Source organism: Oryza sativa, chromosome 4 (genome assembly GCF_034140825.1).
Source record: "Oryza sativa Japonica Group chromosome 4, ASM3414082v1".
Taxonomy (NCBI): domain Eukaryota; kingdom Viridiplantae; phylum Streptophyta; class Magnoliopsida; order Poales; family Poaceae; genus Oryza; species Oryza sativa.
In genome coordinates this window covers 13,265,768-13,283,190 of record NC_089038.1, presented here as the reverse complement: position 1 = coordinate 13,283,190, position 17,423 = coordinate 13,265,768, and the positions used below count along the sequence as shown (strand labels likewise).

The window sequence follows — 17,423 nt, the reverse complement described above, 5'->3', positions numbered from 1 at the left end:
GGGGCCCATGAGCCCCTATAACATTATGTACCCCTGTAAATATCCCTTTTGTAAGGGTAATCATGTAAATTCCCCTATGCAACCTAAACCCTGGTAGTAAGAACCTGTAATGGGGCTATAAATAGTCCCCTAGGGCCATGTAATGGGGGGATCCCAAGGGAAATCCAAAATTTAGTACACTTCATTTTTCCAACCACTGTTGAGTAACCACGTCTTTCGACGTATGCGGTTGTCGTTTCGACAACAGCTGGCGCCGACCATGGGGACTCCGAGCGAAACCACTCAGAGCGAATGCCACCGAAGAGGGTCGTGAAGGAGAAGGTTGTCAGGCGGAAGGAGAGCGACGCCGGACCGGACATGGCCGCCGAGGAAGGAGCAGAGCCTTCGGCGTCCGTGGCCGAAGATAGAGAAGCACAAGCGCCATCACAGCCGCCTTCGGACCCCGCGCCATCACAACCGTCTTCGGCCCCAGCAACCTCAGTGCAAGTGCCGAACACGGCTGACGTGGCGAAGGCGGCTGCGGCGGCAAGGGCACTCCAGACCAGGGCGGAGATCCTTTCGACTAACCAACTGGTGGTGCCTCAAGCCGCCCCGTCGCAGCCAACGGCGCCAACTGCGCTCACTGTTGTACAGGCCCAAATCAGCCTGGACCCCGAAGCGCAAGCCGAAGCCGACATAGAAGCCATGCGGCAGAACATGACACGGCTCCAAGACATGCTTCGCCAAATGCAAGAACAACAACAAGCATACGAGACGACAAGGCGGACCAAGGCCACGTCGGCTCCAATCCTTCAGTATTCGGCAGGCTATGCCCCACCTCAAGTCCAGCCGCAAGTGGTGACCCAGTCCTCTCCGCCACTAGCCGCACAGCCGCCGGTGTACTTCGCCGGGCAGCATCAACCACCTGGCCAAGCGCCACAATCAGTGGCGGAAGGGGCTTCGGCTCTGCAGGCGCAACTCCAAGCTTTCCTTCAGCAACTCAACCAATCCCACTACATTTCAAGCACAACCCCATCGGCTCACCCGGTGGGGAATACAAGTCAAGGTGCGCCCAATTGGTTGCCACCAATTCAGCCAGGTTCCGGACCTTCGCCGTCGAGTCAAGGACCGCAGTTCGACTTCGTCAACACTGTTCAGGTGCCAACCGTTCAGCAGCAAGTTCCAACCCCAGGCTTCGGAACAAACCAAGCACCAATCCAAGCTGCCATGATGTGGTCGCAGCCAATCTTTGACCCATCCATGGCGGCCCAACAAGTACAACCAGTTGGAGCCGGGCAGTCGAATGCCACGGCCCAACTCTACGCACAAGCAGCGATTTCGCCCTTCGCCACTCCGTACCCGCAGCAAGGTGCGGTAAACAGGGCGGGAGGCGAAAAGGGGCTGCCGCTGAGTGGGGGAATCAAGACTCGTCCAATCCCGCCCCAGTTCAAGTTCCCACCTGTCCCGCGTTATTCGGGTGAAACTGACCCGAAGGAATTCCTCTCCATCTACGAGTCAGCGATCGAAGCAGCTCATGGTGACGAAAATACCAAGGCGAAGGTAATACATCTCGCTCTAGACGGCATCGCCCGTTCTTGGTATTTCAATTTACCAGCCAATAGCATTTACTCATGGGAGCAATTGCGCGATGTTTTTGTCCTTAACTTTCGAGGCACCTATGAGGAGCCGAAGACGCAGCAACACCTTCTTGGCATTCGCCAAAGGCCGGGGGAGTCCATAAGGGAGAACATGCGTCGCTTCTCGCAAGCCCGGTGCCAAGTTCAAGACATAACCGAGGCGTCGGTCATAAACGCCGCATCGGCTGGTCTGCTTGAGGACGAACTAACAAGAAAAATCGTCAACAAGGAGCCGCAGACGCTCGAGCACCCGCTTCGCATCATTGACGGGTTCGCAAGGGGTGAGGAGGATTCTAAGCGACGACAAGCTATACAAGCTGAGTACGATAAAGCCTCCGTCGCTGCTGCTCAAGCTCAAGCGCAAGTTCAAATTGCCGAACCTCCTCCCCTCTCTGTTCGCCAGTCTCAGCCGGCGATCCAGGGACAGCCGCCAAGGCAAGGCCAAGCCCCCATGACTTGGAGAAAGTTCAGAACAGATCGGGCGGGCAAGGCTGTGATGGCTGTCGAAGAAGTGCAAGCCCTCCGCAAGGAGTTCGACACCCAGCAAGCAAGCAACCATCAGCAGCCAGCCCGCAAGAAGGTCCGAAAAGACCTCTACTGCGCCTTTCACGGACGCTCTTCGCACACCACGGAGCAATGCCGAAACATTAGGCAACGTGGCAACGTGCAAGACCCAAGGCCGCAGCAGGGAACAACTGTCGAAGCACCCCGTGAAGCAGTTCAGGAGCAAACAACCCCAGCCAAACAACGCCAAGATACACAACGAAGGGTAATCCAAGTGATTACAAGAGCTGACCCGCCAAGCCAGTTGTCGAAACGGTAGAGGAAGATGCAGATCCGCATGGTCCACAGCATCACTTCGGCGGGTGAAGGGGCGCCACAGTACGTGAACCAGCTGATCTCTTTCGGGCCAGAAGACGCCGAAGGAGTCCTGTTCCCGCATCAAGATCCACTAGTAATCTCAGCTGAGATAGCCGGTTTCGAAGTCCGACGAATCCTGGTCGATGGAGGGAGTTCGGCCGACGTGATCTACGCCGAAGCATATGCTAAGATGGGCTTGCCAACCCAAGCTCTTACACCGGCACTAACGTCGCTCCGGGGGTTCAGCGGAGAGGCAGTGCAAGTTCTTGGCCAAGCACTTTTGCTGATAGCTTTCGGCTCGGGAGAAAATAGGCGCGAAGAGCAAATACTGTTCGACGTCGTCAACATCCCATACAACTACAACGCCATCTTCGGCCGTGCAACCCTGAACAAGCTCGAAGCCATTTCCCACCACAATTATCTCAAGCTCAAGATGCCTGGCCCAACAGGGGTGATAGTAGTCAAGGGGCTTCAGCCTTCAGCCGCTTCAAAATGTGATCTAGCCATAATCAACAGAGCAGTGCACAATGTTAAGACCGAACCGCATGAGCGGCCGAAGCACACGCCGAAGCCCACCCCTCACGGCAAGGTAACAAAAGTGCAGATTAATGATGCCGACCCCACAAAGCTCGTATCACTGGGTGGCGACATGGGCGAAGAAGAAGTTGAGAGCATACTAGAGGTGCTCAAAAAGAACATCGATATCTTCGCTTGGAGCCCTGACGAAGTGGGGGGCGTCCCGGCGGATCTCATCATGCATCACTTAGCAGTCAAGCCGAATATTAAGCCAAGAAAACAAAAGTTGCGCAAGATGTCTGCCGATCGCCAAGAAGCGACGAAGACCGAAGTACAAAAATTACTCCGGGCGGGGGTTATTCAAGAGATTGACCATCCGGAGTGGTTGGCGAATCCAGTGCTGGTGCGGAAGTCAAATGGCAAATGGCGCATGTGTGTCGATTTCACAGACCTGAACAAGGCATGTCCGAAACACGATTTTCCCTTGCCGCGAATCGACCAGCTCGTAGATTTAACGGCTGGATGCGAGCTCATGAGTTTCCTGGATGCATATTCCGGTTACCACCAGATCCACATGAACCCGCTCGACATCCCCAAAACATCCTTCATCACTCCATTCGGCACATTTTGTCACCTCAGGATGCCTTTCGGCTTGAGGAACGCAGGAGCAACCTTCGCCAGGCTGGTGTACAAGGTCCTTGGCAAGCAGTTGGGGCGAAACGTGGAAGCTTACGTCGACGACATCGTCGTAAAAAGCCGCAAGGCTTTCGACCATGCGATCGACCTGCAGGAGACATTCGACAACTTGTGCGTGGCAGGTATAAAGCTGAATCCGGAGAAGTGCGTTTTCAGCGTCCGCGTAGGCAAGTTGTTGGGTTTCCTTGTTTCCGAAACAGGGATCGAGGCGAATCCAGAGAAAATCGATGCCATCCAGCAAATGAAGCCTCCGTCAAGCATACATGAAGTACAAAAGCTTGCAGGCCGAATCGCGGCACTCAGTCGATTCCTCTCAAAGGCGGTCGAAAGAGGTTTGCCCTTCTTCAAGACCCTCCGGGACGCGAGAAAGTTTAATTGGACACCAGAGTGCCAAGCAGCATTCGACGAGCTAAAGCAGCACTTGCAAAGCCCGCCAGTTCTGATAAGCCCACCCCGAGGAAGCGAACTGCTATTATACTTGGCAGCTTCGCCGGTGGCAGTCAGTGCTGCACTCGTCCAAAAAACAGAGTCCAGACAGAAATCGGTCTACTTCGTCTCCGAAGCACTGCAAGGAGCGCAGACAAGGTACATTGAAATGGAAAAGCTTGCTTACGCTCTGTCACGCCCGGAATTTCTATCCAAAATTCCAAACGCTTACATGTGTGTGAACCCTCGTCCAGGAATCAGCCGAGGCACACAATAACAAATTGATAATATAGTACAATTATTACTCTAATTAATAAGCGAATAAAATGTCATTACAGAGGTAGATAGTTCCTCTCAATCAATAAAGATCTAAGCAGCGGCAAATAAGATAAACGGCGCAGACGGCTCCACTCCACAGGCAGCTTGACCAAGGCTACACCTAATTCTCCACACCATCAGCCTCACTGAAGAACTCTTCCTCTGATGAATGATTGCAAGGTGAGTATATGACATACTCAGCAAGCCACGCAGCAAATATGCAAGTGCACAGGATAACACAAGGATGGCACAGTAGGGTTTCATTTGCAAAAGCAGCATTTAACAAACATTTGAGAATTTAATAAAACAGTTAAGTATTAAACAATATTAATCCAACGCTATACAACATACCCTGTTGTATAGGCCCAACCATTCTGAACAACCATCCTGGCTGCACAATTCTATCTCCAAACCAGGAATGTACCATTCCAAACCAGGAGCTAATCAAATTATTACCAATTATAACATCATTTACTATGGTGAGAAGTGTGGGACTAATCACGAAAGACATTGTTAGACCCGCCCATAACCGCGGGCACGGCTATTCGAATAGTTTTACTCTGATCAGAGGTGTACCACTGTACCCACAAGACACAACCCCACATCATGTCACCATGTGCCTCAATACCACCACGGTACCTCGGAAAGGAGTTGTGACAATACCCCTTGCATAACACAATCCACTGCAGCGCACCTTCCTGGATCATAATCACCCCCTTAAAAACAAGGCATGGACTCCCCAGCGACCCCCGTGGGCTTATCTCCGCCACTTCTCAGTCTGGTGCCCCGCAATGAACCATGCTATACAAAAGATAAAGCCGTTGCCCACGCTGGCTTGTGGTTGGCACGGTTAATGTTTCACAACCGAAACTCGTGAACCGGTCCTTAATTGTCATGAGCACGACCATCAAAACCATGTGCTCACAACCCACCATTATCAGATTTTAGTTGGCAAATAATTAATTAACCAATCACGATTGACCATCGTGAACTATCATTAAGCCATCATTAAATAATAGTGAGTCATAAGTTATCCCAATAGTGAGCTAATGTTTCTAAGCAGGGCTAAGCAATTATATCTAATATCTAGTTGAACCAATATAAATAAAGCTCAACTAGTCAAATTATAATAACCCAAGGTATCAAGGAATAAAGTAATCAAGAACAAAAGGGCTATAACAAACAATAGGTTAATTCCACCCAATGACATTCGAAAATAAATGCAATAGTTGAATGGAAACAGTAGCTTTAAATAGGATCAACATGCTCAAAGGGTTGTTTGGGATCTGTGTGACTTGCCTTGCTGGCCTTGGAACTCTTCAAACTCTTCTCCGGCGAAAACGGACTCTCCGGAAACGACGGAATCTAAACAAAAAGAAGCAAAATCACCAAAACAGCACATAAACAAGCATGAACAGTACATGTGGATATTTTTAGCATGTAGATCTCAATTTTAGAAAAATTTAGAGACTTGAACCAACTAAATCGGAGCTAAGATGAATTAGTTATGAATTTTTGAAGATTAAATCGGATTAAAACACTTAAATTGATTTTAATTGAATTATGACGCAATAATGAATTATTTTTGAAAAGGAAAAGAGGATTTATTGCGTCAATGGCTAGGGTTTCGGTGGACCGGGCGCACGGCGGCGGTTCACACGAACGGACGGCCGAGATCGACTTGATCCAAAACGGACGGCCGAGATCAATCGGTCTACGACCGGCTCACGGGAGAGGGCGACGATGACGTCGGCGATGACGTCACCACCGGCGGCGGCGGCTCGGCGGCTCGGACGGCTCGGACGGCGCACGCTCGCCGGCGAACGGCGGCGCTCCGGCACAAACGGAGGACACCAACGGGTAGCGGACGGCACGGCGAACTCACCGGCGACCAAAGCGACGGCGGAAGACCAACGGACGGCGACGGCGACGAGAAGGAAGCGGCGGCAAACTTCGGGTCGACGACGGCGACGGTGCTCCGGCGGTCTTCGGCGACGGCGAAGGGGCGGACGAGGACGGCGACGACTTGGCGACCACGACGACGGTCTTCCCGAGCGACGACGACGGCTGGAGCGACGGCGGCGCACGACTGGAGCGACGGCGGCGACGGCGGCGCAAGGTTGCACGGCGCTAGGGCTCTTCCGGCGACGAGAGGCGAAGGCGAGGGTGGCGGCGGGTAGAGGAGACACCGGGGAAGCTTATAAAGGGGCTAGGAGGCGGCGGCGAAGGCCCATGGCGGCCGGCGACGAGAAGGAAACTTCGGGGTTCGGAGAGAGGAAAGCCGATCCGATTCGAACTCGAATCAAACACATTCCAAACCGATTTAGCCGATGTTTCCAAAAGAGAAAAGGTAGAGGAGATCCCGAGGATCATTTCCCCTCTATCAATTCGGCCGGAAACGGAAAGGGGCGGCCGGATTTGGAAAGGAACGGCGGCGGCGGCGCGCTAGGGTTTCGGGCGGCGGCCGACGCGAGGAAGACGACGACTTGACAGGCGGGCCCCACCTGTCAGCGGGCGGACGCGCGGGCGCGGGCGGCTGCGGACTGGGCCGGCTGGGCCGAGGAGAGAGAGAAGGGTTTTGGGCCGACTTTCGGCCCAAAGCCAAAAGAGACTTTTAAAACATTTTTCAATTTAAATTATTCCTTAAATGCAATTCCATTTATTAAAAATACTTCCTTAGCTCAAAAAATCCCAGAAAAATCTAGGAATTATAGAATTAAGCAAAGTATTAAATAAAATTTTATCTGGCCCCATTTTATATTGGAATTTATTAATTAAAAAAAAGATCTTCTCTTCTAGGCTTTTTTAAAATAAATTCTAAAAATTCCATTTAAACAACAATTTATATATTTATGATTTTCAGGGTGTGACAAACCTACCCCCTTAAACAGAATCTCATCCTCGAGATTCGGAAGAACTGGCGAACAGATGCGGATGAGCTGACTTCAATTCATCTTCTCGTTCCCAAGTTGATTCTTCTTCCGAGTGATTGCTCCATTGGACTTTGCAAAAACGGATAACTCGATTTCTGGTTCTTCTCTCATCTATTTCCAAGATACGGATTGGTTTCTCAACATAGGTCAGATCCTCTTGGACCTCTATCTGTTCAAGATTAGCTTCTTCGGTAGGTACCCTTAAACACTTTTTCAATTGCGAAACATGGAACACATTATGGACTCCTGCCAAAGATTGAGGTAACTCCAACTGATAAGCAACCTCTCCTCTTCTACTGACAATCTTATAAGGTCCCACAAAACGCGGTGCCAATTTTCCTTTGGTGTGGAAACGATGAACTCCTCGAAGAGGCGTGACACGAAGATACACATAATCTCCTTCTTCAAAACTCAAATCTCTGCGGCGATTGTCGGCATAACTCTTATGTCGAGACTGAGCCACACGCAATCTTTCTTGGATGATTTTCACCTTTTCTTCTGCTTCCCTTAGGATATCCGTCCCGAAAACCTGACATTCTCCCGTTTGATCCCACAAAAGCGGAGTGCGGCACTTTCGACCATACAGTGCTTCGTAAGGAGCCATCTGTAGACTAGCTTGATAACTGTTGTTATACGAGAATTCTGCATAAGGTAGATTCTTATCCCAACTTCCACCGAAGTCTAAAGCACAAGCTCTCAACATGTCTTTCAAAATCTGATTCACCCTTTCGGTCTGTCCGTCTGTCTGCGGATGATAAGCAGTACTAAAGTTCAATTTAGAACCCATCTCTTCCTGAAGTTTCTTCCAAAAATTTGAAGTAAACTGACTGCCTCGATCAGACACTATTTTCTTAGGGACGCCATGCAAACACACAATCCTTGCCATATACAATTCCGCTAAGCGACTTCCGGAATAAGTTGTCTTTACCGGAATGAAATGAGCCACTTTGGTAAGTCTGTCGACTATCACCCAAATAGAGTCATGACCCGATGACGTTCTGGGTAAACCAGTGATAAAATCCATACCGATTTCTTCCCACTTCCATTCAGGAATCTTCAAAGGCTGCAGCAAACCGGCAGGTTTCTGATGTTCTGCCTTGACTCGCTGACAAACATCACATACTGCTACGTATTCTGCGATTTCACGCTTCATACTTGCCCACCAAAATCTTTCCTTGAGATCCTGGTACATCTTAGTACTACCAGGGTGAATGGAGTATAAAGTATCATGAGCTTCTTTCAGAATTGCATCTTTTAAATCTTTGTTGTCGGGGACACAGATTTTCTCACCCAACCATACAGTTCCGTGCTCATCCTCCAAGAAACCGATAGCTTTTCCTCTTCTCATATTCTTCTTGATCTCTTGAATATCAGGATCATTAATTTGGGCTTTTCTAACTTGATCAATTAGAGTGGGCTTCGCTTCTAAGGCTGTAACGAAACCTCTACTGACAATTCCCAAATTTAATCTTTCAAATTCCTTGCATAATTCCAATGGCAACTGTCGTCCTTCCGTAGCATTGCAATTGCCTTTTCTGCTAAGAGCATCTGCTACAACATTAGCCTTTCCCGGGTGATAATGAATTCTCATGTCATAGTCCTTAATTAATTCCAACCATCTCCTTTGTCTCATGTTCAGATCCGGCTGAGTAAAGATATACTTTAAACTCTTGTGATCGGTATATACCTCTGTACGAGTACCGAAAAGATAATGACGCCAAATTTTCAATGCATGAACTACTGCAGCTAACTCAAGATCATGAGTAGGGTAGTTCTTCTCATGCGGACGTAACTGACGAGATGCATAGGCAACCACCTTCCCATCTTGCATCAGAACACAACCTAACCCAAGTTTGGATGCATCGCAATACACTTGGAAACCCTTCTTTGGATCAGGCAAAATCAAAATAGGAGCTGATATCAAGCGATTCTTCAACTCTTGAAAACTCTGCTCACATTCTTCTGACCACTTGTACTTTACATCTTTCTGAAGCAGTCGTGTCATGGGCTTAGCAATCTTGGAAAAATTCTCTATAAACCTCCGATAATACCCTGCGAGGCCTAGGAAACTGCGGATCTCTGAAACTGTCTTCGGTTGTTTCCAGTTGGTTATGGATTCCACATTACTGGGATCAACGGCAACTCCCCCGGCTGAGATGACGTGACCAAGGAACTTCACTTCAGACAACCAAAATTCACACTTGCTAAACTTAGCATACAGTTGATGTTCTCGTAGCTTCTCTAGTGCAAGGCGAAGATGTTCTTCATGCTCTTCTTTGGTTCGGGAGTAGATAAGAATGTCATCAATAAAGACCACCACGAACTTGTCTAGGTATTCCATAAACACCTTATTCATCAAGTTCATGAAGAAAGCGGGGGCATTGGTAAGTCCAAAAGACATAACAGTACATTCGAACAATCCATACCTAGTGGTAAAAGCTGTCTTAGGTATATCTTCCTCTTTGATTCTTAACTGGTGATACCCTGATCGAAGATCTATCTTGGAGAAAATAGTAGCACCTTTAAGCTGATCAAACAAATCATCAATTCTGGGTAGTGGATACTTATTCTTGATAGTCACATCATTTAGTGCACGATAGTCCACACACATTCTCTGGGTATGGTCTTTCTTTTCCACAAAAATAACCGGAGCTCCCCATGGTGATGAACTTGGTCTGATGTATCCTTTCTGAAGCAAATCATCTACTTGCCTCTTGACTTCTGCCAACTCATTGGCTGCCATTCTATAAGGTCTCTTATGGATCAGAGTTGTTCCTGGTACCAAATCTATTCTGAACTCTATATCCCTTTTAGGTGGCATACCAGGTAAATCATCTGGGAACACATCGGGATACTCCCGGACTATAGGAATCTCTTCCAAAGTTATTTGGTTCAGTCTTGACCTTAAAAACTCAGAAGACAATGCATGAACAGTTACAACTTGACCATCATTGCTGGTGAGAGTTACTTTTCTGTTAGCACAGTCTATCACACCTTTATGTCTGGCTAACCAGTCCATCCCTAGGATGACATCAAGGTCTTTGGATTCTAACAAGATAAGATTGGCCAGAAATGGTATTCCTTGAATTTCTATTCTGACCGAGGGGCTACGTTGCAAAGAGAGTGCTTGATTACTTGGGGTACTAACCATCAAAGGACGTCTAAGATCTTCTACTTCCATCCCATGATTTCCCACAAAACTCATAGATAAGAATGAATGTGTAGCACCAGAATCGAAAAGCACTGTTGCAGGAACGGAGTTAACAAGAAACGTACCCAAAATCACATCTGGAGCATCTTGAGCTTCTGCAGCAGCAACATGATTAACACGGGCCTTTGATGCTGGTACAGTAGAGTTGCTCTGAGCAGGGACAACCTTCACGCGTCGGGGCTTCGGACACTTGTCAGCATAATGTCCTGGGTCTCCACAGTTGAAACACACCACGGGCTTGCTGCCTTGCTCCCTCTTGGCAGGTTGTTGCTGTGTTGGAGCTGCAACAGGACGTGGAGCTTGATTGCGGATGTTGTTGCCAGCATTGTTGTTGAAGAACTGACGCTGCGGACGAACAACAGACGAAGAACCTCCCTGTGGCACGGACTGGGGTCCTAAAGTAAGACGCGGCTTCTGATTATTCCCCTGTTGTGTCTTGAATTGAGCAATCCGGCGTTTCTTCTGCTCCATGCGGTTGTACTTGTCTTCCTGACGAATAGCCTTATCCACTAACTTCTGGAAATCAGAATAATCTCCAGTCATGAGTGGGTAAGAAAGCTCATCATTAAGTCCTTCCAAGAACTTCTCCTGGCGCTCTTCATCATTGCGCACATCTTCCGGAGCATAACGAGCCAGACGATTGAACTCGTGCAAATACTCCGTAACAGAGCGAGATCCCTGAGTGAGCGACCTGAATTCCTTCTTCTTGAGAGACACCACTCCCGATGGTATATGCGTCTTCCGGAAAGCAGCAGTGAATTCAAGCCAAGTGATAGGTTCAGCAGTAGTCCTGTTCAGACGGAAGTGATCCCACCATTCAGAGGCAGGGCCATGCAACTGATGTGATGCAAATGAGACCTTCTCCTGATCAGTGCACTGAAGCAAATCCAACTTCTTCTCTATGGCATGCAACCAATCACCAGCTTCAACAAGATTAGTGGTACTAGAGAAAATAGGCGGCCTCACACGAAGAAATTCTGCTAACTTGTTCTGGGGAGGTGCATGGTTATTTCCCTGGTTCTGCTGATTCTGAAGTTGCTGCATCATCATGTTCATTAACTGAGTCTGTTGAGCAAGAACTTGAGCAAGAGTGGGATTCTCTCCATTGTTGTTGTTATTGGGGTTGTTGGGGCCATTCCCGTTGCTGCGAGTGTTCACCATCTGGCATGGACAGGGCACAAGAAGAGAAACCGGGGAAACTACTTAGGACAGGGAATTACTTTAACTTTTATTAATCTTAACTGAGTTTCATTATTACAAACTAGAGACTCTCACACCACTAAACTCACCAACTTCCTAACACTCAAAAGCATACAAACGCACGCACTTACATCCCACCACTGATGTAAATCACATGCGAGACACACACAACCAAACTTAAAGCAAGCAAACTAACACAACGATCTAAGACAACGACTTAACAAGTCACTCTAGTTCTTCCGAGCATCGGAGGTCGATTGAAGGCTCATTCGGCTCGTCTTCATCATCTTGAGTTGCTACCCACTCAATCTTGGAATGGTTGCGCTTGGATTCTTCTTCTTCATCATCACTTATGATGATGACCGGAGGATCTGCTAGGGTTGGGGCAACTTCTTTCTCCACCACACGAACCTTTGGCGCCAATTGATAGCGAGGGACAAATAGAGCTCTCTTCCTTGCGGTGAGACGAATCCTGGCCTTCTGCGGCGGTGCTTCTCCCTTTAATGCGGCTAGTTCCTTCTCCAAACAATCCACCTTGTCTTCTAGCTTGCAAATCTTACCACGATTCCGGTCTTCACGATCTTGAGCTGCTAACACAGTCTCCGCACGACTTTCATCCATAGCCCACAGCATCTCGACCAAATGCCTTGTGGTAGCATCATTCTCAATTCCTTCAGTCTCAAGGTAACGCCACGGTCACTTCCCTGTGGTTGACGAGGATGGTAGCGATACTCCGTGTCGGCCAACTGATCACTGTAGCTCTCCTATGGCGATCCTTGCCACCTCCTGACATGCATGGATGTAGTTTCTTCCTACAGCTTCGAACATCACTGAGGGGATATCTTCACTATTACTGTTCAAGGTGACTTTGACTCGGCACTTCTCTTCATGACGATCATGAGGAATCTGGGCATAAAAAGGGGCAGTCCCAAATCCAATGACAAAGGACATCGTACGCAACTCCTGGACAAAACCCTCAACACCAAACAGGTACTCAGGCTTGTAGCGCGGCATCTAAAGACAAGTGAAAGGAGGGAGTTAAGACATTTATCCAATTAATAGCACAAGTTTTTGGATTAATTTGAATAAAGTTTAGAAATTCAAAGTAAAAGATAAGTAAATAAAGTAAACCAATCTTGCAAGATAGGTTGAAACAGTTGGAAACAAGGTCACAAGTTTTGTACTTTTGAATACAGGTTTCAAAAGAAATAAAAGAAAGTTATAAAATCAACATGCTAAATTTATTTTATTGTAGCAAGATTAAATAAAACAACATTGTAAAACTTTTGCTGGTAAATGAGCCATTAGTACAGTAATAGATGTACAGTACTAATAACACTGGAATAAATTTTTAATGAGAACCATTAAAAGAGATTATGAAGTGCATGTGCCATTAGTTTGGTTTAATTAAAAGAGAAAGGGAGAAGAACAGTTCTACTTTTCCAATATTTTTAGAGGGCTTCTATGGGTAACCATTTGGCATAACCTAGGGTCAAGGGGGCTCTGATACCAACTTGTCACGCCCGGAATTTCTATCCAAAATTCCAAACGCTTACATGTGTGTGAACCCTCGTCCAGGAATCAGCCGAGGCACACAATAACAAATTGATAATAGAGTACAATTATTACTCTAATTAATAAGCGAATAAAATGTCATTACAGAGGTAGATAGTTCCTCTCAATCAATAAAGATCTAAGCAGCGGAAAATAAGATAAACGGCGCAGACGGCTCCACTCCACAGGCAGCTTGACCAAGGCTACACCTAATTCTCCACACCATCAGCCTCACTGAAGAACTCTTCCTCTGATGAATGATTGCAAGGTGAGTATATGACATACTCAGCAAGCCACGCAGCAAATATGCAAGTGCACAGGATAACAAAGGATGGCACAGTAGGGTTTCATTTGCAAAAGCAGCATTTAACAAACATTTGAGAATTTAATAAAACAGTAAGTATTAAACAATATTAATCCAACGCTATACAACATACCCTGTTGTATAGGCCCAACCATTCTAAACAACCATCCCGGCTGCACAGTTCTATCTCCAAACCAGGAATGTACCATTCCAAACCAGGAGCGAATCAAATTATTACTAATTATAGCATCATTTACTATGGTGAGAAGTGTGGGACTAATCACGAAAGACATTGTTAGACCCGCCCATAACCGCGGGCACGGCTATTCGAATAGTTTTACTCTGATCAGAGGTGTACCACTGTACCCACAAGACAACCCCACATCATGTCACCATGTGCCTCAATACCACCACGGTATCTCGGAAAGGAGTTGTGATAATACCCCTTGCATAACACAATCCACTGCAGCGCACCTTCCTGGATCATAATCACCCCCTTAAAAACAAGGCATGGACTCCCCAGCGACCCACGTGGGCTTATCTCCGCCACTTCTCAGTCTGGTGCCCCGCAATGAACCATGCTATACAAAAGATAAAGCCGTTGCCCACGCTGGCTTGTGGTTGGCACGGTTAATGTTTCACAACCGAAACTCGTGAACCGGTTCTTAATTGTCATGAGCACGACCATCAAAACCATGTGCTCACAACCCACCATTATCAGATTTTAGTTGGCAAATAATTAATTAACCAATCACGATTGACCATCGTGAACTATCATTAAGCCATCATTAAATAATAGTGAGTCATAAGTTATCCCAATAGTGAGCTAATGTTTCTAAGCAAGGCTAAGCAATTATATCTAATATCTAGTTGAACCAATATAAATAAAGCTCAACTAGTCAAATTATAATAACCCAAGGAATCAAGGAATAAAGTAATCAAGAACAAAAGGGCTATAACAAACAATAGGTTAATTCCACCCAATGACATTCGAAAATAAATGCAATAGTTGAATGGAAACAGTAGCTTTAAATAGGATCAACATGCTCAAAGGGTTGTTTGGGATCTGTGTGACTTGCCTTGCTGGCCTTGGAACTCTTCAAACTCTTCTCCGGCGAAAACGGACTCTCCGGAAACGACGGAATCTAAACAAAAAGAAGCAAAATCACCAAAACAGCACATAAACAAGCATGAACAGTACATGTGGATATTTTTAGCATGTAGATCTCAATTTTAGAAAAATTTAGAGACTTGAACCAACTAAATCGGAGCTAAGATGAATTAGTTATGAATTTTTGAAGATTAAATCGGATTAAAACACTTAAATTGATTTTAATTGAATTATGACGCAATAATGAATTATTTTTGAAAAGGAAAAGAGGATTTATTGCGTCAACGGCTAGGGTTTCGGTGGACCGGGCGCACGGCGGCGGTTCACACGAACGGACGGCCGAGATCGACTTGATCCAAAACGGACGGCCGAGATCAATCGGTCTACGACCGGCTCACGGGAGAGGGCGACGATGACGTCGGCGATGACGTCACCACCGGCGGCGGCGGCTCGGCGGCTCGGACGGCTCGGACGGCGCACGCTCGCCGGCGAACGGCGGCGCTCCGGCACAAACGGAGGACACCAACGGGTAGCGGACGGCACGGCGAACTCACCGGCGACCAAAGCGACGGCGGAAGACCAACGGACGGCGACGGCGACGAGAAGGAAGCGGCGGCAAACTTCGGGTTGACGACGGCGACGGTGCTCCGGCGGTCTTCGGCGACGGCGAAGGGGCGGACGAGGACGGCGACGACTTGGCGACCACGACGACGGTCTTCCCGAGCGACGGCGACGGCTGGAGCGATGGCGGCGCACGACTGGAGCGACGGCGGCGACGGCGGCGCAAGGTTGCACGGCGCTAGGGCTCTTCCGGCGACGAGAGGCGAAGGCGAGGGTGGCGGCGGGTAGAGGAGACACCGGGGAAGCTTATAAAGGGGCTAGGAGGCGGCGGCGAAGGCCCACGGCGGCCGGCGACGAGAAGGAAACTTCGGGGTTCGGAGAGAGGAAAGCCGATCCGATTCGAACTCGAATCAAACACATTCCAAACCGATTTAGCCGATGTTTCCAAAAGAGAAAAGGTAGAGGAGATCCCGAGGATCATTTCCCCTCTATCAATTCGGCCGGAAACGGAAAGGGGCGGCCGGATTTGGAAAGGAACGGCGGCGGCGGCGCGCTAGGGTTTCGGGCGGCGGCCGACGCGAGGAAGACGACGACTTGACAGGCGGGCCCCACCTGTCAGCGGGCGGACGCGCGGGCGCGGGCGGCTGCGGACTGGGCCGGCTGGGCCGAGGAGAGAGAGAAGGGTTTTGGGCCGACTTTCGGCCCAAAGCCAAAAGAGACTTTTAAAACATTTTTCAATTTAAATTATTCCTTAAATGCAATTCCATTTATTAAAAATACTTCCTTAGCTCAAATAAATCCCAGAAAAATCTAGGAATTATAGAATTAAGCAAAGTATTAAATGAAATTTTATCTGGCCCCATTTTATATTGGAATTTATTAATTAAAAAAAAGATCTTCTCTTCTAGGCTTTTTTAAAATAAATTCTAAAAATTCCATTTAAACAACAATTTATATATTTATGATTTTCAGGGTGTGACACGCTCTAGTAATGGCTTCGCGCAAGCTTAAGCACTACTTCTAGGCCCACAAAGTCATAGTCCCATCACAGTACCCCTTGGGCGAAATACTCCGAGGCAAGGAAGTCACTGGCCGGCTCAGCAAGTGGGCGGCAGAGCTATCCCCGTTTGATTTGCATTTTGTTGCACGCTCGGCTATTAAGTCTCAAGTGCTAGCTGACTTCGTAGCTGAATGGACACCAGTACTTGCCCCCGACCCCGAGCCCGACGACCAGTTCTGGGTGATGTGCTCTGACGGCTCGTGGTCGCACAAGAGGGCAGGCGTTGTGGCAGTCCTCTTTTCACCGACCCTTGGGCGAAATACTCCGAGGCAAGGAAGTCACTGGACGGCTCAGCAAGTGGGCGGCAGAGCTATCCCCGTTCGATTTGCATTTTGTTGCACGCTCTGCTATCAAGTCTCAAATGCTAGCTGACTTCGTAGCTGAATGGACACCAGTACTTGCCCCTGACCCCGAGCCCGACGACCCGTTTTGGGTGATGTGCTCTGACGGCTCGTGGTCGCACAAGGGGGCAAGCGTTGCGGCAGTCCTCTTTTCGCCGAATGGTGTGCCGATTCGGTACACAGCGAGATTGCAGTTCAACACAACCAACAATGCAGCAGAATACGAAGCCGTTCTCCTGGGCCTAAGAAAGGCGAAAGCACTAGGAGTCCGGCGCCTGCTAATTCGAACTGACTCCAAGTTGGTAGCAGGCCATGTTGACAAATCCTTCGAGGCAAAAGAAGACGGAATGAAGAGGTATCTGGAGGCTGTTCGGTCCATGGAAAAATGCTTCACCGACATAACGGTCGAACACTTGCCTAGAGACTAGAACGAGGAAGCAGATGCCCTGGCGAAATCCGCTGGTTGTGGTGGCCCGCATTCGCCTGACATCTTTTTCGAAGTCCTACATGCTCCAAGTGTGCACATGGACAGCTCGGAAGTCATGACAATCGACCAAGAGAAACTGGGCGAAGACCCATATGACTGGCGAACCCCATTTGTGAAACACCTTGAAACTGGCTGGCTTCCGGTAGACAAAGTAGAAGCGAAGCGTTTGCAACTCAGTGCCACGAAGTATAAGATGGTCTCGGGTTAGCTTTACCGCTCTGGGGTACT

General features: G+C 48.2%; 1 protein-coding gene across 1 annotated transcript; it reads left to right on the top strand.

Annotated features, from left to right (window-relative positions):
• Nucleotides 1-291: 291 nt before the first annotated feature.
• On the top strand, nucleotides 292-17,136 carry LOC136356181 (uncharacterized). Its single transcript, XM_066309766.1, has 3 exons — nucleotides 292-2,163; nucleotides 2,440-3,856; nucleotides 16,736-17,136. Exons 1-3 carry the CDS (start codon nucleotides 292-294, stop codon nucleotides 17,134-17,136), a joined length of 3,690 nt encoding a protein of 1,229 aa, XP_066165863.1.
• Nucleotides 17,137-17,423: the final 287 nt, after the last annotated feature.